The sequence below is a fragment of the Pseudophryne corroboree genome, chromosome 11, assembly GCF_028390025.1.
Source record: "Pseudophryne corroboree isolate aPseCor3 chromosome 11, aPseCor3.hap2, whole genome shotgun sequence".
Classification (NCBI taxonomy): domain Eukaryota; kingdom Metazoa; phylum Chordata; class Amphibia; order Anura; family Myobatrachidae; genus Pseudophryne; species Pseudophryne corroboree.
The window spans coordinates 61844455-61866969 of NC_086454.1; the positions used below are offsets into that span (position 1 = coordinate 61844455).

General features: G+C 44.4%; 1 protein-coding gene across 1 annotated transcript in view; it reads right to left on the bottom strand.

Annotated features, from left to right (window-relative positions):
- Positions 1-200: 200 nt before the first annotated feature.
- Positions 201-22515, bottom strand: part of PTDSS2 (phosphatidylserine synthase 2) — a 205280-nt gene continuing 182965 nt past the window's right edge. Inside the window, exons 10-12 of the mRNA XM_063944344.1 lie at positions 19417-19562; positions 17226-17411; positions 201-5175 (exon numbers count right to left, since the gene is read on the bottom strand). Of these exons, the coding sequence (XP_063800414.1) occupies positions 5061-5175; positions 17226-17411; positions 19417-19562 (447 nt within the window). The 3' untranslated portion in view covers positions 201-5060. The remainder of the gene's footprint in view (positions 5176-17225; positions 17412-19416; positions 19563-22515) is intronic.

Genomic DNA, 22515 nt, shown 5'->3' on the forward strand with positions numbered 1-22515 from the left:
TATTTACTATGGATGCCATGCAATGCTTTTTTTTTTGTTTTGTTTTTTTAACATTAGGGATCATCCAAACAATTCCAAAAACACTTGTTCCGGATGGCAGAATGCAGTTCACAGTACAGACAGCTTAATGCATTCATACTTACCCAAACCCATCACAGGATTAGGGGTGGAGGAGGGGAGTGAATGACGCCAGACAAACCTTTTGTAATACCACCATATACCTTTACTCATAGAGCTTCGTCACTAGTATTAACATTTATTACCACACAGCACAAGTCTTTGATACAAAACATACTGGTTCAAATCAAGGTACACTTCAAAAACATGTGACCATGGTTATTTAAAGGCTTTGGCTCGAAGAGCCAGAAAGTTCATTACCACCGACTTGGACCTAATTTACACTGTTGTCTTTTCAACAAAGTATTGCTAGAATAGTTAACATACTTTATGCATACAACAGCTTTGCCCATTTGTGCACCTGGAGACGAGCTTACAGAACCAATATAAAGTCATTTGCAAGAACACATTTTAATAGACCTAACTGGCTGTTCCGCATTTCGAGAAAGTGCTAACCAAACATTATCTGGTTAATTAGCAGTTGAGTCATTTATTTAAAGGAAAAAATAAACAAACAAAACAAAGCCAGAGGGATATATTATTAATAGGGTTATCCTGGTATTATTTACCAGGAAGTTCTGGATGTAGACACACCAGAAACACGCCACATGTAGCAAACATAAGCCCAGATTAATAAAGCCTTGGAGAGTGATAAATTGCACCGTTATAAAGTGCAAGCCAATCAGCTCCTAACTGCCCTGTTACAGGCTAGGTTTGAACAAATGACAGTTAGGAGCTGATTGGATGGTACTTTATCACTGTGCAATTTATCACTCTCCAAGGCTGGATAAACCTGGGCCATACTGTAGGTCTTAGTATTCTGTGCAGGAAATCAAGTACACGTCAGTAGGATTGGTAATGCTTTAATATACATCAGAGGTAGTTCCACTTATGATGGCTGTGCAAACTTGCAAAATGCAGCCCTTGTTTTATGGATGACACTGCATGAACTATTACGTATTTCAGCATTTGCCAAGTAGAGGATCTGTCTCAAAACCACATATGCCATTAGAAATAAAGGACCCAGGCTGTTATTCGTAACATTAAAGGCACGCCAACCCCATCCCCTTTCACAGTCCCTCTTTCTATTTGTCAAGCTGAAATCACTAAAGATTGATGTGATATTCTTACATGTCTTCATTTACTTTTTTTTTTTTAAACATAGTGGTGGGGGAATCAATTAGGGTCAAGTTGCCATTGTAATGGGGTATAAATGCCAGCAATGGCACCCAAATTCACCCTCCTCGGGGCCCCTTGCGGGCTCGGTGGCAACCACTCTATGAGTGTCGTGGACACCCATGAGAGTGGACATAGTCCCTATTGGTTGGCATGCCGACCGCCGGGATAGTGAGGGGGCGGGATGTTGGAGGTCATCTGACCGTCGGGTCACCTGAATACCACCCTATACATCGGGATAGCAAAAAAACTACATTGAGCAGATACTTTCCTTTGTATTAAGGACAATAAAGCAAATAATGCATGTATTTTTATTTTATGTTATATACAGTATGTGCTTTTAGGGTGTAGTACAGTATGCCAGCGCTTGGGAGCCCGACCGCGTGGCGAGCGCTAAGGAGCCCCTTGCGGGCTCGCTGCGCTCGACACGCTGCGGGCACGGTGGCGCGCGCCCACGAGGGAGAATAGCTGTCGTATGCCGGGATTCCGGCGCCGGTATAATGTGTACCGGGATCCCGACATTCGGCATACTGAAGACCACCCGTATTTTTACTATAGCTCCCGTGAGCCTAGTACTTACTGTATGTCAGATATTTCCAGGTTTTACTTTAAACGCAATTTGCCTTTTCTTTCATTACATTATATTATAAGGAGGACAAAATAATATTGTACTGGGCCTATACGTTTAATCCAGATAATGTATGTTTCCATCCAGGGTCTGTTTACCCAATGATAACTCAGCAATGCTTGTTTTTGCAGATATACAGTAGGATAATTTCTCCTACATCCATGATGGTGTTTTTCCATATATTCGATAAACAGTCTGACATTAGCCAGGTAATGTAAACACATTAAGCCATTGCCAGGCATGCCTGCTAGGACAGAAACTGCAGTACAAAAGATTGCTCAAGAAAGGGCAATAGGTGAGGAGAACGGCTTTATCCATTGTATGTATGCTTCAGGTGTAAGCCAATGCCTTGGAGATGCAGTTACGTAATATTTGCCTGTAAGTTACATCTGTTTGTGTATTCAGCACAGGACAAGAATAATGGACACTCTGCATATTAGGGAACTTCACAAATTTAAATAACATATAGAGAAATGCAAAATATCTATTTCATCTAGCACTACCATTATCCCAACCAGCTGCGTTCCCCAACCTCTGAAAACAGCATGATGCATCATTAGTAACTTGCTCCAAAACAAAGGCTGCAGATAGAGAATAGATAGATGTGTGGTTTTCAATTAATTCACCCAAATGCTGCACAAGACCATATACACAGGCTTTTGCTAGAGCACAACGGAACTGTTCTGCTTTCACACCACTGTGATCGAAATAGGGAGCTCTGATCCCCACGGTAAATCAAACGTACACATTGCCAGCTGATGCAGCCATGCACTAATCAATTCCGCTCTTGCTCCAGGATCCATCTTTGCTATTCCCGTTTCCGGAGCCGAGTCACAGTTGTACGCAAACCCAATTGCATAAGGACTGTGCATGTATAGAACAGGACCGGCATAATCACAAGCCCCTAAGCCACATCCCTATTGACAGGCTGCAGCAATTTGGGGAAGCTGGATCCAGGGAAGCGTGCATGAAAACGGGGGCATTTTGTTCCCTTTTTCTGGGAGAGCAAAGGCCAGTATCTTTGATTTACTGGTCTCTGTTACGGATCTGAGACGTCCATCTGAGTAACCTGAGGGTGATGATTTTGCAGATGATCCGATGCTGCGTAATCAGACACAGCAGCAGATCACAAAAGCCAAGATACCACCTGCAGCATTACCAAATTTACACGCAGCCACTGTGTGATTTACATACATCTCTGAAACAGGCCCTCAGTGCATAGAGACGATAACACAGGTGGGAAACCCAGCAACGAGCCCCAACTGCTTGACGTGCCTGCTCATTATTAAAGAAAAATTGTTATTAGTTTTGAATAACAAAATTAGTAAATATAGTCTAATTAACTAAGATCAAGTAGCTATGTGGCCTTTGCATTTAAAATTAACTGGATAACGGCTTAAAAAATCCTTCACTCCTTTTCTCTAAATGAACAAAAATCCTAATAGGTGTCTCTATAGCGATCAACAATATATATGTGGACAGCCGCTGAAACGTGTACGCAAACTGCCAAGACGTCCACCCTCAAACCAGTGCTAGGCAAAGTCTTATTTTTTTTTTTTTACTTTACTCTGGCAAGAGAGATGAACTACTGCACCTTTCTAGTGCAACACACGGCCACATTAGGTGCACAGGGCAGTCTGCACTGCACACATAGAAGGTTAAGGGACAGCTGTGTCCGCATACAGCTACTCTCTTTGTGCTATATGGCGCAAATCTCGTCCTGTGCACGTTCCTTAATTTTGCAGCTAGTTTGCATATAGTAAACTAGGTACTTATATGAATTAATTTGCAACAAAAAACAACTAATAGGCCCAGCGGACCTGCCTTTTTACCCTAGTTTGTGAACTTTTCCCCACAATTTTGCTTCTTAGCAAGCTTATAGTATATATAGAACTAGTGTTTTGGTGTGGATAAGTTGGAAAGTCCACAATGCCCTAACTGGGCCATTTGGCGCGATTTGAGGATGGGTGTATGTGGACACATCTGTAACTTATTGGGTACCAAAAAAATCTTCAGATGTGTGTCCCTTTATATTTTAAAAAGCCCTTGCAGAGACCACAGCTCACAGCAAACACACTGTGCACACAAACTGCCTGCACATATTCATTGAAACCAGTGCAGTGCAAAGTAGTTTGTCAGGTGTACATAAAAGGTCTTTGACCTGACAATAGGGATGAATTCCCTTTATAGAGCAACACAAGAGAACATTATGGCCTCGGAGCAGTACGTCCTGCACATGCAGAAGGTTAAGCTATGGCTGGAGAGTGAAACTGCTGAGAAGGCGTCAGCACCCAAAAGCCAGACCAGCCTGCTACTTAACATGGGGGATGGGACTGTGCTTGCTATGTAAGAATAGAGACACCAGTAAATGGAGCAAAGTTTGGTTGTCTGTGTATTTACAAGATAGAAACCAGCAAATTCTGGAACGCAAGAAATGCTTCATACACACATCGTAGGCCGCAGGTAGGCTGTAGTGCCATACATACTGGCTGAGCTGTCATAGAACACCTTTCCATTTACTACGAACCCCTTCCATTATGGAGTTACTACATGATCAATAATCATAAGCCATCACATTCGTAATGTGGTTAAATGTATGATCATAGAAGTTGGCCACCCATTAAATTGCCTCTTCTGTATGTAGGTGACAAATGCTCTAAGAGAACAAAAACAAAAAATATATATATGTTTAACCTTAAACCCACTTCCATCAACAAGTGCTGAATCTGGCTTTTGTTTGTTATCTACCCATTAAAACATCATTATTTATATGGAATGCTAATAAAAGTCTAAAAAAAAAAAAAATATCAGCTTTCAGAAATTTCTAACGAAAAAAATACAGGACCGCACTAGTTACAATTTGAAATACTTTGCTACTAAACAGAAGCTGTAAGTCACAGAGACGCAGGGGCTCCTCTTGTGCCTGGTGCAAAACAGCAGATTTGACCTTCAAGTTCCAGTTTCCTTTCCACAAGGATAAAAAAAACAAAAAACAAAAACTGAGTGAAGCACGAAGTTTCATGGATTTCATTATTAAATAGCAGTAGTATCCAATACATTAAAATATAAAAAGTACAATTCATGTTCAGTAACGGTGGGTCGGGCAGAAAGACCGCTTGCATGGTTTGTTTTGGAAATCTCAAAGAGTTTTCGGTTTGCTTTCGGAATTTGCTCCCCCATTCTGTTGTACTGCTTCCTCTGGTCTGTACTCCTGTTTCCGCCGATTAATTTCTTTATAACGCAACGTAATGTCCCTGCAGACGAGAAAAGGAAAAACAAAATGCTGTGAAAGTTATACAGAGGCGGAAATAAAAACCCTATAGTATGTTCATAATCCATAGTAAATAAATAGTTTGGTTTGATGTATCAAGCGGGTAAAAGAGTGGCCAAGTCTTCTGACTCAGCACTGACTACAGAAGGCAGTAGTGGGCGTCTTTATACTTAAGATGCCTCCAGTGGCATTTGAATAACTTCGCACAGCCGCCGAGTACAAAGACGCAGCGGTTGAAGGAACAGCATCCACCCCTACATCAGCCCCTCAGTCATAAGCATTGAGTAGGGATGGGTGTGGTTCATTAGGTCGACATACATTGGGTCGACCACTGCAGGTCGACATGCATTAGGTTGACATGGTCATTGGGTCAACATGTACACGGTCGACATGGAAAAAGGTCGACATGAGTTGTTGTTTTTACTGTTTTTGGTGTCGTTTTCTTCGTATAGTGATGGGGAACCCCAATTAGTGCACCGCTTTGCTTGCCATGCTTCGGGCAAGGTGCCTCGCTCAGCGCAGGTTACTGTTCCCAATTGTAGTCCACGTGGATCGTTAAGTATGAAAAAGGTGAAAAAATGAAAAAAAAAAAAAAAAAAAGTGAAAAACGCATGTCGACCTTTTTGCTTGTCGACCCAATGCTCGTCGACCCAACAACCGCCTCCTGTAGGAACCATCGATGGAACCACTGATGGTTAACCTCAATGGTATGAAGCCTTCTGCAAGGGAACCATAGTTGGTTTCACCCCATTATCACCCCTGCTTTACCGTTCAATGGGCTGCGTGACAATCAGAGCTTGGGGGCAGGGCTTTGTGGGTATTTCAGAAAGCAGAGCTAGGCTCCATGTCACAGAACATTTGAGGAAAAAAAAATCTGGTACTATTTAATCATCAATGGCAGGAAACCATCTAGTTCTCCCCCATTGATGGAAAAGTATTATTCATCGGGCATAGACCATTTTAAATCAGTTATCGATGGCCATCCCTAGCATAGAGTTGTGACCTATTTTAACTCCTAGTTTAGAACAGGCTCCTCTTCCCTCACTCTAGCACGACAATATAGTGGTGCTTCCTGGAGAAGGATATGCTAGAGCCACGGCAGAGCTGTAAAGGTCGCTGGAGGAGGAAATCTCTCATAGGCCTGAAGGACAGTTACACAAATTTAGAAGGAACAGCCATCTTCTACTACACCCAGTTCTGTGAAGCAGAGGGAGTGACTGTGTGTGTATGTGTAGTACACAAGACATTAGCAAAGATAATTATACACATATGGAAGAAACTCCAACAGTACTGATGAGAATACAGTCATGTGCTGCTACTTACTGCTTCATAGACACCATTTGTCACCTAAACATTTACTTGGCATGTTAGATATTGACCACACAAGGCAATTATTGCAACATTACTAGGATGCCCAGTGCTCCAGCTCATTTACTATGGATGAAGGGAAGCCACTCCTGCCCAGTTTTGTAATCCCATGGGGAAAAAAAAAACCCCATAATGTCGGGATTTGTGAAATCGTACTGTAAATACACACACAGACAGGAGTATAGCCAGCACCACCTCCTAGCCACACACTGACACCGCTGCTCGTTACCTGCAGACTTTTCCAACTATTGCTGCACTGACCATATACAATGATCAACAAACCTCAATACACCAGACTCCTTGGACAGTAGAGAAGCTCCGAGTGGAGGATTGTCGTCGGCTCCTTGCTCACTAGGCAGAAGGTGTAACCTGTGATGCGGCTGCTCTCAGTCACTGATTGGCTGGGAGCACACCGATGATGCTCCCAGTCTAGCAGGGTCTGAGAGCAACTGTATCATGGAACGCCATCTATGCTAAGGGCATCTGTGTAATGCCCAAGATTTAATGGATTATAATCCTGGTTATTTTTAGACTCAAAAACATCCAGGATTGGGAATCCTGGAATTGGTTTCCCTATATGGATGCCTCTTGCAATATAGAATTGGGTAGTGATCATGCCACTCAGTTTATCTTCAACTTTACCAGTAGCTGTCTTAGACTGGGTACATACTGTCCGATGTGCACCCGATATATCGTACAAACTGCTGGCTCGTACGATATATCGGACAGTGTGTACAAGTGACACTGTATACAATGTCACAATATCTTTTGTTCTGCACTTGAGAGCAAAAATAGGAATTTGATACCTACTGGTAATTCCTTTTCTCCTAGTCCGTAGTGGATACTGGCGTCTTGTACTTTAGTTCCTTGGGGTATAGATCGGGTCCACTGGAGCCTGGCACTTTAAAACCTTTATTGTTTGTATGTGTGTGCTGGCTCCTCCCCTCTGTGCCCCTCCTACCAGACTCTAGGAAAACTGTGCCCGAGGAGACGGACATAATATGAGAGAAGAAACCTTACAACAGCGGTGAGGCAACAAGTCAACACACAACCATAAATGAAAGGAGGGCGCTAACCAGAACAGAGGATAGCAACACCAACCTAACCAGGATAGGACAGCTATCCCAACAACATAACGAGACCGCAACATCGGTCCAACCAAATACTTACACAGGTAAGCAGGAACGAAGCACTGAGGCGGGCGCCCAGTATCCACTACAAATTAGGAGAAAAGAAATTACTGGTAGGTATCAAATTCCTATTTTCTCTTACGTCCTAGTGGATACTGGGGTCTTGTACTTTAGTACCACGGGGAAGTCCCAAAGCTCCCAAATGGGTGGGAGAGTGCTGTGACCCCTGTGAAACCACCTGACCAAACTGAAGGTCTTCCTTGGCCAAGGTATCGAACCTATAGAATTTAACAAACATGTTCGAACCAGACCAAGTAGCAGCTTGGCACAACTGTAGGGCCGATACTCCCCAGGCAGCCACCCAGGAAGAGCCCACCGACATCGTCGAGTGGGCCTGAATAGACGTCTGCAAGAGCAGAGTTGCGGAAGTATATGCCTGTTGAATGGTCAACCGGAGCCAGCAAGCAATAGATTGCTTAGAAGCCGGCCGACCAACCTTAGAGGCATCATAAAAGAACAAACAGCGAGTCATATTTCCGATGACGGGCCGTCCTTTTGACAAATCTTCAGGGCCCTCACCACTGCCAAGGACTCAGGACCAATGGAAGCGTCAGACAAAACCGGAACCACAATAGGTTGATTCACATGAAAGGCTGACACCACTTTTGGCAAGAACTGAGGACGGGTCCTAAGTTTCGCTCGGTCTCCATGAAATATCAAATAAGGGCTCTTACAGGATAAGTCCCCCGATTCAGACACATGTCTCGCAGACGCCAATAACATAGTCGTCTTCCAGGTGAGAAATTTTAACTCCTCCCTATGTAAGGGTTCAAACCAGTCCGATCGAAGAAAGGACAAAACCACATTGAGATCCAACGGAGCCGTAGGAGGTACAAAGGGCGGAAGCATATGAAGAACTCCTTTTAGAAAAGTTTGTACTTCCGGCAACATGGCAAGTTGCATCTGGAAGAAAATAGAGCGCGCCGAAATCTGGACTTTGATGGAGCCTAAATGCAGGCCCATATCCACTCCCGCTTGCAGGAAAAGTAGAAAACGACCAATTCTAAGTTCCACGGGAGAAACCTTTCTACCCTCACACCAGGAAACATACTTTTTCCAGATACGATGGTAATGTTTAGACGTAACCATCTTCCTGGCCTGGACCATGGTGGAAATGACCCTGGAGGGAAGACCTTTCCTAGCTAGAATCTCCCTCTCAACTTCCAAGCCGTTAAACGTAGCCGCTATAAGTCTGGATAGACGAATGGACCTTGCTGAAGATCTTCTTGGAGTGGTAGAGGCCAGGGATCCTCCAGAGCCATAGTTAGGAGGTCCGAGTACCCTCCCCGTCGAGGCCAATCCGGTGCAATTAGAATTGCCTGAACGCTTTCCCTTCTTAGTCTTTTGAGAACCCTTGGGATTAGCGGTAGAGGAGGGAACAGGTATACAAACTGATATTTCCACGGCATCGTCAGTGAGTCCACTGCAACAGCCTGTGGATCCCTCATTCTGGAACAGGAACGGTATAGCTTCTTGTTGAGTCGAGAAGCCATCAGATCTATCTGCGGACAGCCCCACCGGTGAATTAACTGTTGAAACACCTGGGGATGTAGACCCCATTCCCCCGGATGGAGGTCGTGCCTGCTGAGGAAGTCTGCTTCCCAGTTGTCCACTCGTGGAATGAATATGGCGGAGATGGCCCTTGAGTTGGCCTCCGCCCAGAGGAGGATTTTTGACACCTCTCGCATCGCCGCTCTGCTTCTTGTTCTCCCTTGTCGGTTTATGTACGCCACCACCATGGCGTTGTCCGCCTGATCCTTCAGGAGATGAGAAGCCTGCAGAAGAGCATTTTAAGTTGCCCTGAGTTTATCGGCAGAACAGATTCCTGTCTTGACCATATCCTCTGGAACTGGGCTCCTTGGATCACAGTCCCTCAACCCCGGAGGCTGGCATCCGTTGTCCGTAGAATCCACGAGTGGATATTGAAACTCCTGCCCTCTACCAGGTGAGGAACCTGTAGCCACCATAATAGAGAAACCCGGGCCTTTCGGAGATAAGGTCACTTCCTGATGCATGTGAAGGTGACACACCGACCATTTGTCCAGCAGATCCAACTGAAATGGCCGGGCATGAAATCTGCCGTATTGGATTGCCCCGTAAGCAGCCAACATCTTGCCCAGTAATCTTATGCAAAGATGTACCTTGCGAGGACTGAGCACCGAGCGAACCATAGACTGGATGGTCAAGGACTTGTACATCGGGAGAAACACCCTCTGAGACACTGTATCAAGAATCATTCCCAGGAACTGAAGATGTTGGGTCGGTTCCAGGTGAGATTTCTGAAAATTTAGGATCCACCCATGATCCGTAAGTAGGCGAGTCGTCAGATCGATGCTGTGCAGCAGACGCTCCTTGGACACAGCCTTTACGAGGAGATCATCCAAGTAGGGGACTATGTTTACTCCCATCGTGCGCAGTTGAAGCATCATCTCCGCCATAACTTCGGTGAAGACCCTCAGCGCTGTGGATAATACAAAGGGAAAGGCCTGGAACTGGAAATGGTCGTCCAATATAGCGAACCTCAAATAAGCCTGATGAGGGGGCCACATGGGAATGTGTAGGTAAGCATCCTTGACATCTAGAGATACCAGGAATTCCCCCCCCTCCAGACCAGACACCAATGTCCGCAGGGATTCCATCTTGAATTTGAATACCGGCAGATATGGGTTTAGAGACTTCAAGTTCAAGATGGGGCGCACCGAACCGATTGGTTTGGGAACAACAAAAAGACTGGAGTAAAACCCCCTGTTGCGTAACGGAGGTGGTACTGGAACAACCACCCCCGTCCGCAAATTTTTTGAACAGCCTTCTTGCAAGGTAACTTTTTGCTGCGGGTAAAGCTGGTAAGCCCAACTTGAAGAATCTGAGGAGGGAGGGCTTGAAATTCCAGCCGGTATCCTTGGGAAATGAGGTCCCTCACCCAAGGATCCCGGCAGGATTCCACCCCCACGTTGGCAAAATGTTGAAGGCGAGCACCTACATGAAAGTCGCCTTGCGGCAGGGGATCCGGTAGTCTGGAACAGGGAGATAGCAGTTTCAGGTTTACGGGACTTACCACGAGATCCTCTGGGAGTGGTGGAGACCCCTCGGCCCCTGCCTCTGAACCTCGGCACACAAAAGGACTGTAAGGAGGATCCAGTGTAAGAACGTCTAGCAGGTGGCACAGCCGACGGCAGATAGGTAGACTTACTCACCGTTGCTTAGGAGATCCATGTATTTAATTAGTCTCCAAACAAGGCATCACCTGTAAAGGGAAGATTTTCTACACCCTATTTGGAATCGGTGTCTGCCGACCATTGACGTAACCACAGAGCTCTGCGCGCCAAAACAGCCATAGCAGTGGTGCAGCCATTTACCTTACACAACTCATTAATAGCCTCGCTCATAAAATTTGCAGCATCCTGTAATGTTGGAGCAGAGTAATGACCTCATCCCTGGGCAGAGTCTAAACAGTCAATAACAATATCAGACCACTTGACTACCGCACTGGAAATCCAACCACAAACGATTGTGGGGCGTTGTGCTGCACCTGCTGCTGTATAAATTGCCTTGAGCGTGGTCTCAATTTTACGGTCAGCTGGCTCTTTCAGGGATATAGCCCCTGGTACCAGCAGTACCAATTTGTTAGTCTGGATACAGACGTATCAACTGACGGGGTTTTCCCATACCTTCCTGTCCACAGCTGGGAGGGGAAAAGTAGTTAAAACCTCTGAGGAATTAAAAAATTTTTTTTTATCAGGGTTCAACCAGGCCTCCTTGGCCAGGGAGTTTAATTCCTTAGACACAGGAAAGGTTGCTGAGGTCTTGGGTCTAACATTAAAGTATAAGTCCTGCTCTGGTTTTGCCTCCTGATACGGTATGTGAAGGACCTCTCTTACAGCAAAAGTGAGAGCCTCCACCCCAGGGGACAGAGAACTGTCCTCATCCATATAATCATCATCATCCACATCAGAATCAGACTGGAGCACCTGTGGCAGTGAGTGTTTATGTAAAACCACTAGAGGGGGCTGAGAAGCCTTCTTGGTATCTGCTGCTTTAACCACACAATCAATAGACTGTTTTAACACCTGTTTCTCTCTTTAGGTGCAGCTAATTCTGAATCATGCTTTTAAAGCTATCTAGCCAGTCAGGTGCCTGTGAGGTAGGTCCCTGTGGAGATCAGGAACATTGCTCACACAGGAGTGACCCAGCTGAGGATGGGGTAGAGTTACAAGCAGCACACATAACCATGGCCCTCATTCCGAGTTGTTCGCTCTGTGATTTTCTTCGCATCGCAGCGATTTTCCGCTAATTGCGCATGCGCAATGTTCGCACTGCGCCAAGTAAATTTGCTAAGAAGTTTGGTATTTTACTCACGGCATTACAAGGTTTTTTCTTCGTTCTGGTGTTCGGAGTGTGATTGACAGGAAGTGGGTGTTTCTGGGCGGAAACTTGCCGTTTTATGGGAGTGTGTGAAAAAACGCTGCCGTTTCTGGGAAAAACGCGGGAGTGGCTGAAGAAACGGGGGAGTGTCTGGGCGAACGCCGAGTGTGTTTGTGACGTCAAACCAGGAACGACAAGAAAGAGTAGGAACTGGCGCTAGGTGTTTCCCCAATAATAAAAACTGTGGATGAATTTCAATAAAATAACATACAATTTATGAATGAACTAGACATCACATGCTAAAAGCAGGAATGAATTCCAATAAACACATGCAGTTAAGGGCATTGATGGAGCTCAAAAAAATATTCAATAATGGCTGCTAGTGAGTGTCCACAAAGGATCCCGGACTGAAATATTAGGCAGAGTTCCCTGGGGAGAAGAAATGCAAACAGCTGGTGTTACCCTTTTCGATGGAGGCTTCCAGAGAATTGAAATTGCCAGCAGGCAAGCTGTGCTGTTAGTGTGAGCACTGGGTCTCTCCAATCGGTGCTGTATAAAAGGAATCCCACAGAGGAAACTTTTCAAAGTAGCTTGTTCAAAAGTCCATATCTGGATCCATTTGAAGAACAGGACACTGATGTGGTAGCAGCATACACACTTAACGCGTTTCCCTAGGCTCGGTCACCTAGCTTCATCAGAAGTTCTTCAAATGGATCCAGATATGGACTTTTGAACAAGCTACTTTGAAAAATTTCCTCTGTGGGATTCCTTTTATACAGCACCGATTGGAGAGACCCAGTGCTCACACTAACAGCACAGCTTGCCTGCTGGCAATTTCAATTCTCTGGAAGCCTCCATCGAAAAGGGTAACACCAGCTGTTTGCATTTCTTCTCCCCAGGGAACTCTGCCTAATATTTCAGTCCGGGATCCTTTGTGGACACTCACTAGCAGCCATTATTGAATATTTTTTTGAGCTCCATCAATGCCCTTAACTGCATGTGTTTATTGGAATTCATTCCTGCTTTTAGCATGTGATGTCTAGTTCATTAATAAATTGTATGTTATTTTATTGAAATTCATCCACAGTTTTTATTATTGGGGAAACACCTAGCGCCAGTTCCTACTCTTTCTTCACAATTTTTATTGGGACTGACAATCCCTACTGGCAGCTGTGACAGCGCGTCTGGGCTTGTTTCTTTGTTCAGGAACGACAAGCACTGAACTGATCGCACTGGAAGAGTAAGTCTCGAGCTACTCAGAAACTGCACAGAAAAATCTTTTCGCAATATTGCGAATACTTCGTTCGCAATTCTGCTAAGATACACTCCCAGAGGGCGGCGGCTTAGCGTGTGTACTGCTGCGAAAAGCGGCTAGCGAGCGAACAACTCGGAATGAGGGCCCATGTCAATAGACATCTTACACAATAGCAATACAGCACAACTCACTGACCAACACCTCCACACAGACCCCAGAGAGCCCCACACAGAACACAACAGCAGAACTATGTGTATGACGTGATATTAGTGCAGCGGCGCTACCGCTGCCGTGCTACTCCGTCTATAACCCCCTGGTACCAGTTGTACAATCTGTAGCAGCGTGGGTCCTGGAAGAGCAGTGTGCATGCAGCCTTGAAGAGCCGCAGCAGCAGGAAATGGCGCCGTCCCGCCGCTGGGCCAGCTCTGGGAAGCCCCGCATCTTGTAATGGCGCGTGGTCCCTACCATAGTTTATACTGGCCACATAGTAGAATATGCATTGTACAGTACACACAAAGCGTTGAGACAGTGAGCACTGCGGGGCAACAGCCCTGAGTAAGTTTGTCCGTGGTGGGCACCACAGCTCCGGGCCCGTGACCGCCGCGTGACTTGTCGACAAAACTGCACCGGGGTCCCGCTAACCGGGACCCCGGTGTAACACTCACCGCACCTTGTAACTTCGGCATCTGTTAGAGGGTGGCGGCTAGCTGCTGGCGTGTGCACAGCAGCTAGCCGATGTGTGATCAGTACCTCAGGAGCTCAGTGTCCTGTCAGCTGGGATTACGGACCATTAACACTCAGGAGGTTGGTTCGGTCCCCTCTCTAAATCCCATGAAGCAGGTAGTCTGGTTGCCAACCAGAGCTACCTGAAAACAATAAACTAAAATAAAAATAAAGGTAAAAATCTCTGGAGCTCCAAAGAAATGCACCCGGCTCCTTAGGCACATTTTTCTAAACAGAGTCTGGTAGTAGGGGCATAGAGGGGAGGAGCCAGCACACCTACACGCACACTAAAGGTTTTAAAGTGCCAGGCTCCAGTGGACCCGATCCACTGGGACGTAAGAGAAAGATATGTGGCAGCCCTGCATGCTCTGGTATGTGAGTGGATGTGGTCACAGACGATATATCGTACAGTGTGTATGCACTTACGATATATCGTTTGCGATGTCACATCTGCACAACATCCTACAGTGTGTGTACCCAGCCTAAGATGCGAATCCACGTACCATCTAGTGATGGAACCATACTGCAGGTGAGGGGACTGCACAGCTGGTGCAAGATCCAATCTCTCACATTAACACATGGAATGAAAAGGCATTTACATCTTTCCCACTTAGATTATTATGGGAAAAGATCTCTGAAACTCAATCCCTTATGGGCAACATGGGAACTATAACCAAACCCGGCCAGGTTGCACACATGCATGAGGAAAGTACAACAGTAAGAAAAAACATTTTGCTATACCTAATGGTGACCCATCCATGCCTCTCTCACTACAATGCGCATTTATTGGCAAGCTGCTCAATCAGATTGTGATGTCACTCAGGTGCTAAAAAGGAGGGGTAATTCTGAGTAAGAAAAAACATTTTGCTATCCCTAATGCACACGGAGTGAAAAATAACACTACATAATAATCAAATATGCAACCATGATCTCTGTAATATATCTGCAGATATAGGGTTAAGCCCAAAGGCCGAACAGCAAGGCGTCTCGGAGGCAGGGATTGCTGACTCCAGAGTGCCATTGGAGAAGCTAGGGGTGTCTACAGGTAAGCTGGCTCTCAGATGCTGTAGGAGCCATTATTATGTGGCCTTACACTGGGTTATTAGAACCATACATATTTGTAATTATTTATAGGATGGGTTTGGGGTGCGGTACCCCCTGTGCTGGTGTGGCTGGGCTGCTTCAGGTTGGCACACCCTAACACTTTATTAACACTTAGGGAAAAACATATCGCATTGTATATATTTTTGTATTATTTTACTCACACTTCTCACTTACATAGCACTTATGTGCTTCTTATTAACCCCTACTAATTTTCACCTGTGTGCTGCCCTGGGGTGGCCGACCTGGGCCAGCATGGTGGACGCATACCTAGTGTTAGGGACCCCCAGTGACAGACGCCTTGCCGTTCAGCCTGGGGTGCTTAAGCCTATATCTGCAGATATATGCAACCAAGATCTCTGTAATATCTGATTATTATGTAGTGTTATTTTTCACTCAGTGTGCATTAGGGATAGCAAAATGTTTTTTCTTACTTCCGAATTACCCCTCCCTTTTAGCACCTAAGTGACATCACAATCTGTTTGAGCAGCTTGCCAATAAATGTGCATTGCGGAAAGTAGAACAGGCAAAGAATTCAGAGTAACGGAAACGTGATAGGGTGTCATATCTCCTATGTTAAACGATTTAAGCTTCAATTACAATTTTACACATATAGGGTGGTATCCTATTAGGTGCAGTGATTTATCCAACGGTAATAACTGGCTTTTTAGCCCGATAACGCTATTGGGCTATCCAATTCCAGCCCATTTTTACTGTGCGGTAAATCACCTGTTATTGGCCGATAACACATCAGATCCGTGGTAACATTGTGGACCCATGTGTTTCTGCCCAGTAACGGGTCCCCTGGGGCTTCTTAATAGGGATTATGCTTTGCAGCATAATCACTGGTAACTGCTGTTTTACGGGGCTAATAGGGCAGCCCCGGGGGAATCCATTAGCTGCGGAAACTCACTGCAGCTAATAGGATACCGGACAAAATATTATACATCATTAAGAATTTAAGTTATATGGATCTTTTGCTCCCTCTTTATATATTACCTGTTGAACTGTGCAAGCCCATTATAAAAAGATTTATATGTACAGTTTATATGATCTTGAATTTATCCGATTATGTGCGTGCAAAGATAATAGCGAAAGGAGGAATAGTTTATCTTCACTAAGAACACATTGTGGTCAGGTTGATGATAAATGTGTTCACATTGTGATTGACACGCAATGGTGGCTTAGAGATAACGCCATAGTTGGGCCTTTTGGCCAGATCAACAAAAAAAAAAGAAAGAAACCACGTGAACTGTTACCACGGATAAGCAAAGGGATGCATTAGTGGATGTTGGGTCACAATATGAAAGTTTAGGAAGCTACCATACACTAGAAGGCCTTTACCCCATCCATCAGAGGACAATACTTAACATCAAACAGCCTGAACCAGCTCCGGGATCGATCTAACGAAAGGCACAAATAAACCTGCCATACAGTTACCAAAGAAATTGTTGATGAGGACCAAAAACAGCACTAGAACCGAGGACTGCTAACCATCTACTGCCAATTTGGTTTATGGAAAATATCCTTGGGCGGTGAGCACTAAAATAACCTCAAAAGGCAAATTGCATCTTGGAACTGTAGTGCCAATCCACAGGGTGTTTACCCAAAAATACAGTGTGGAAACACAAGGTTGCTAAACAAACAGGAAGCACTATAGGAATGGGCAATTTATGACGGACTGATACATTCCAGTGAGTGAGAATTTGTTTTTAAAAGACATTTATATTTGTAATTATACTTACTATATGTATATATGTAATGTTCTTAGATTTTTAATAAAATGTGCTAAATATCTATGTTAGAAATGTATTCATCTACAAGCGCTGCTCCAGGTAACTGTAGTAATTGTGTTTAGGAGACTGACTATCCCCATTAAGCAGCTGCTAGGTAGAAGCAAACCATTTCAGCACCTGACATATGTTTGGGTATAAATATTTGTTGCTGATACAGTGGAAGGTACCTTCTTAGAACATCTGTATTACATGGTATAACAATCACAGCTATTGACATCTTCTGCTTTAGTTTTCGTACCTGATAAAGAAACGCCATGCTGTCCACAAGAGGACAAGGACTATACCCAGGATCCAACACTGCGTGACATAGAACGGTATTGGTAGCGTTAAGGTGTAAGGGTCATATTTTACAACAATCAGGAATTCGGTCACGGTAATGGCTGCTACCATCCATGCTTGCTGGCCCAGTTTTTTGTAGAACTGTCTAAAAAAAAAATATATATATATATTACAATTACTGGGAAATAATTAAATGGCTTATTAGATGTTTAGCACAATTCTAAACATGGACATGTAAGTGTAGAGAGGATGCTATAACTCATTACATAATTGTTTTACATAAACGTTTGTCACCATCTATGGGGGGGTATCAAATTAACCACGACTAATTGTCCCGCCGGGGGCTATCCAAATAGCCCCGATAAACCGCCGCGAAACGTGGATTATCAGGGATTTTGTTTCACCTGCCTCGCAGTCTAAACCAAATCCCCAGAAACAGCTGTTTCTACCAACACACAAGTTTCACTGTACCTGTGTTGTGTTTTCGGGAGGAAAGCTATATATATATATATATATATATATATATATATATATATATATATACACAGAAAAAAGACGGAGTCACTCCAGGTCTTTCAAATGGTAGTGGTATAATTCAAATAAACATCACAAAAGCCAACGTTTCGGGGCCCGTAGCCCCTTTGTCAAGGCACACACCTTGACAAAGGGGCTACGGGCCCCGAAACGTTGGCTTTTGTGATGTTTATTTGAATTATACCACTACCATTTGAAAGACCTGGAGTGACGCAGTCTTTTTTCTGAATACACGTCCTAATCAGCACGGAGGGCACCCAGGCAATTTGCATCAGCAGGACCAGGAGTGCCGGGCACCATTGGTACAAATAAATAAATATATATATATACATACACACACACACACATATATATATATTTTTTTTCCAGACAGTCCTAATTGGATAGCCTGTAAAAAATAATAATGGTAAAACAGAGGAAAAAAATGTGCGTTTTTTTCACCTCTAATTTGATACCTTTGTGTGTGTACACAATGGGAAAAGACGAATGTGTGTGATGCAACACCTGAACCCACCCTGAAGCAGTAAACGCACAGTGAACTTACAGCAACGGAGGACAGGCAGCCAGATCCTCTAGGTCAGGCTTATTCAAACATGCAGCCATCCAGCTTCTGATCAACTACACATCCCAGCATGCCCTGCCACAGTTTTGCTATTAGAGCAACATGTTAAATAACCCTGCTGTAGGTGCAAAACAGTGTCCCTTACAACTAGCTAAGGGCTTTAAAAAAAAAAAATGGAGTGTAATTTACTTAACTCATTATTTCATTATTTATTCTGCGCAGATATATCATTTGTGCCTTCAATTTTACATCGATTGTAAGTGGTTCAGCAAATTAATACACACAAAATAACTACGTATACGAGGAAATAGTTTGGAACATGCAGCCTGATCAATGGGTCGCTCTTGCCTCTAGTGATTTTCTTTTCCTCACATACACCATCAACAGCACCAAACCTTTGGTTCAATCATCACCTTTTTGGAGTTGGGTCTTATGACTGCTGCAGCAATGTTTATACACCTTGTCCTTGTTCTGCAATGTTTTTTATTACAAGTACCTTTTATTTTTGAGCATGTTCATACTGTTCCTATTTATGTACAGTGTGTCCTAAGGCACTGCATGTCCTATAGCCCCTTGTTGCGCCATATAAGGATAATAATGCTTATTTTGTCTGCCTTCTTTTAAACATTACCTATATGTTAGCAAGATTATATCCTTGACAGTGATTGTACTAACAAACCTATATTAAAACTGTAAATGTTTGCAATAAAGAGATTATGGTTTGCAATTAGTCTCCTCTCACTCATTCTCCTTTTAAGGTTTGTTAAAAAAAAAAAACATTTATCTAAATCCTTAAAAAAAACAAAAAGTTTCATGCACAATCCTCGGGGATCCGGTGGAGGCCACCTAACAAAAGATTTTCCTATGTTGTAGTGCAACTTTAATGGAAAATTTACAGGTCACACACAATGCTGCCATCTAGTGTCTGACAGCTGGTACATCTCTAACTTGTGATTGTTCTATTCGCTCTCTGTAATCCTGCACTGGATAAAGCAACAGACATATTGGACACAGCAAAAAAAAAAAAAAAAAAAACAACATAAGCAGAACTTACAAGTCATCCATGAAATCGTAGATTTCTCTCATGGCCACACCACCCACGTTCACGAAAAACACCAACCGCAATAACACCAGGTAGTGTTCCGGAGGCATCCACAGGACAAATTTGAGGTAAAATGTGTTGAGTTCTGCCAGTAAAAACTGGAAAGAAGAAAGCGCCGTTAGAGTAATATGAGAAAAGTGTATTCTGCTGGACATATGTGCTATCAAATATACCGTCCATTATAGGTTATTATAAACATTCATAGGCAGATTTCTTCACTTAACCAGACGTGCTGACAGAACTATTGTGTTGTATAAAGCTGCACGAATAATAAACAAATTTGCAAATGGTGCCCCACACCCCAGTCAGAGTCCCAGAGGTTGACCTTGCCCCCAGTCGCTGTATTGTGAGAATGGGACTCACTAATTTTAAGTCCTAATCAGACAAGTACAGTTCTTTGTACGAGCCAGGAAAGATGTGCACTTGAAGAAGAGCTATAACACCTTTATCTCCTGTTGCGCCATTAAGTCACTGACACACAGAGGCTGCCATGACACGTCACTCATACCCCTTTTCCACTAGCTCTAACACGGGTAAATGCGCGGGGGCGCGCATTTACCCGTGTTTTTTCCCAGTGGAAAAGGCCCCCCCTGCAAATTCCCGGATCAACGGGTAGCTTGCCTGGCCGAACACGTGTTCAACCCGGTAAGCTGTGTAGTGTAAACGGAAGCCGCGTCGATGCGACACGGCTCCCGTTCACAGTGTATGGAAGGGCGGCGCTGGGAGATCATGTGATCTCCCAGCGCCGCCCCTGACACGTCACTAGCAGCGTCAGCAACCCGACAATATGCCGGGTTGGCGAGCGCTGTGGGAAAGGGGGCTGTAGCACGGGTCAGCAGCAGCGTCACCAACTCGCCAATATCCCAGGTTGGTGAGCTAGTGTAGAAGGGAGCCCTTGCACGGTTCGCAGCCGTCATGCTCCCGGCTGCGACCCGTGCTACAAGTGGAAAAGGGGTATCAGTGTCTGTATCAGCAGTGATGTCCTGGAACATAACTAGGACATTCCCTAGCAGAAATGTGAGCAAGAGTATCAGGTCTCGCTTACTGGCTATCACTAGAAGATCCATGTAAACAAGAAGTCAACACGCTGGATCCTTTAAGTGGTGCAAATTTATTTTGTTCAACAATTACATTTCATAGGTTACTCAGACTTCACTTCCAGACAGCGGATATCTACCGAGTGCAATGGAATGGCATAAAAATTACACTTATGGCAAGTTAAGAGCAGGGCCGGTTCTAGACCTTGTGGCTCCCAGTGCGAACTTTTCCTCTGGAAAAGTGGGCGGAAGGGAGGGAGGGAGGGTCAGCGCCGACTGCGCTGTGCTCAGTCAGGACTCCAGTCCTACAGTAACATGGCGCGCCCGTTAGGATGCGGCAGCGCCCTCGTAGATGCGGCGCCCCAGGCAAAAGTACTGCTTGCCCGGGGCAAGAGCCGCTCCTGGTTAAGAGACACCAGTAACAGACATGCTCAGTAAGACTGGCAGTAGTCATGTCAGTAATACGTATGTACTAACAATACTTGTACATGGGCACCAATTAATACACAAGCGGTAACACCCATTAATAAGCCAACAGTAATGCTTAACTAAATCCCTGAAAGAAAATTAGAGCCCTCTAATAAGTCACAACTGTGCCAGTACTTACTATACCAACTGTGGCAACTAGGGAAGAACCATGTCCAGCAGTATGGGCAAACAGTGGGTTGTTCATTAACGGCAGCTTGGCAGGCCACCGCAACACAAGTGTCATGTTTTATATAACAGCCAGTTAGAGATGTAGTACAATATGACACAGTCACAGCAGCAGGCATACAACTCCGGCCCACAGCCGACATACATGACATTATTGGACCACCTGCTTCCGGCACCCTGACGCTAACCACCACAGCCTATCGCCTGGCCGACTTGTTCAGCATCAGGATCCCTGAGCTCTTTTCCCAGCAAATATTTATAGCAAGCTCTCAGGTGCTGCAGATTACCTGGCTGTTCTCAGCAGCCTGCAAAACCTGGACCAGCTCTGCCAAACACATTGCACCCAGGTTGTCAGACGATGAGTATGTCTCAACTCCCTCTGGTGTCTGAGAACAACTCTGGGCCCACCTACCCAGCTGTGACTCAGTGACTCTTGTCACACAATTTATATACATGTTGAGTCTTTCATATCTGAAAATCTGATATCCATATTTTGAGTGACACCTTTGCTTTCTGGTGGTTTTATGTGCACAAACTTTGTTTAATGAACACAATTATTCAAATATATTGTATTAAATTACCTACAGACTATGTGTATATGGTGTATACAAAACAAAGGAATTCTGTGTTAGCCTTGGGTCCCATCCCCAAGATCTCTCATTGTGGCGTGCCAATATTCCAAATTACGGAAAAACATGCTGCTGGCGCATTCTGCTTCTGAACCGAGTGCCGCAGAGTATCTGTATATAAAAATGCAAAAAAAACTTATCAAGATCCTTTGATAAAGCTGCAACTTTTGGGGAGCAGCGAAACGCGTCAGGACCCCTGTTTTGCACCATCTCAGCTGCTGTGACCGCAATTCTGAGTGTCTGAACCAACCCCGGATCCACTATAAGCCCTTTGTGCATCAATAAGAGGACAACCGCAGCAACCACCGCAACAAATAAGGACATAAATTATCCAACATGGATTTCAACTTACGGAAGCCTTTCCACCTCTAAATACGGTGACCGGTAATTATTTAACCACCGAACTGTGCTGATTATTTCTGTATCCTCTGTGGGACTAGTGGACTTACCTGGGTACAAACTTAGGAACAGACACCAATCGGTCTGACTACATACAGATTTTCATATGAACTGATAAAGGTGCATTTATTCCATCGCTACCTAATATCTGAGGAGAGGACTGATCATTATTGCTTTTTAAGTGTTTTTTAACATAATAAATTGGCATATTATTATTATATATTTCCAATCACTTCATTCCTAGCGCTGCTTATCCTACCACTTAGTATCTGTGTGTAGTTGAATATGTCTCCTCTGCTCTGAGTTTTGTTTGGAGGGCACCTACTTGTGAA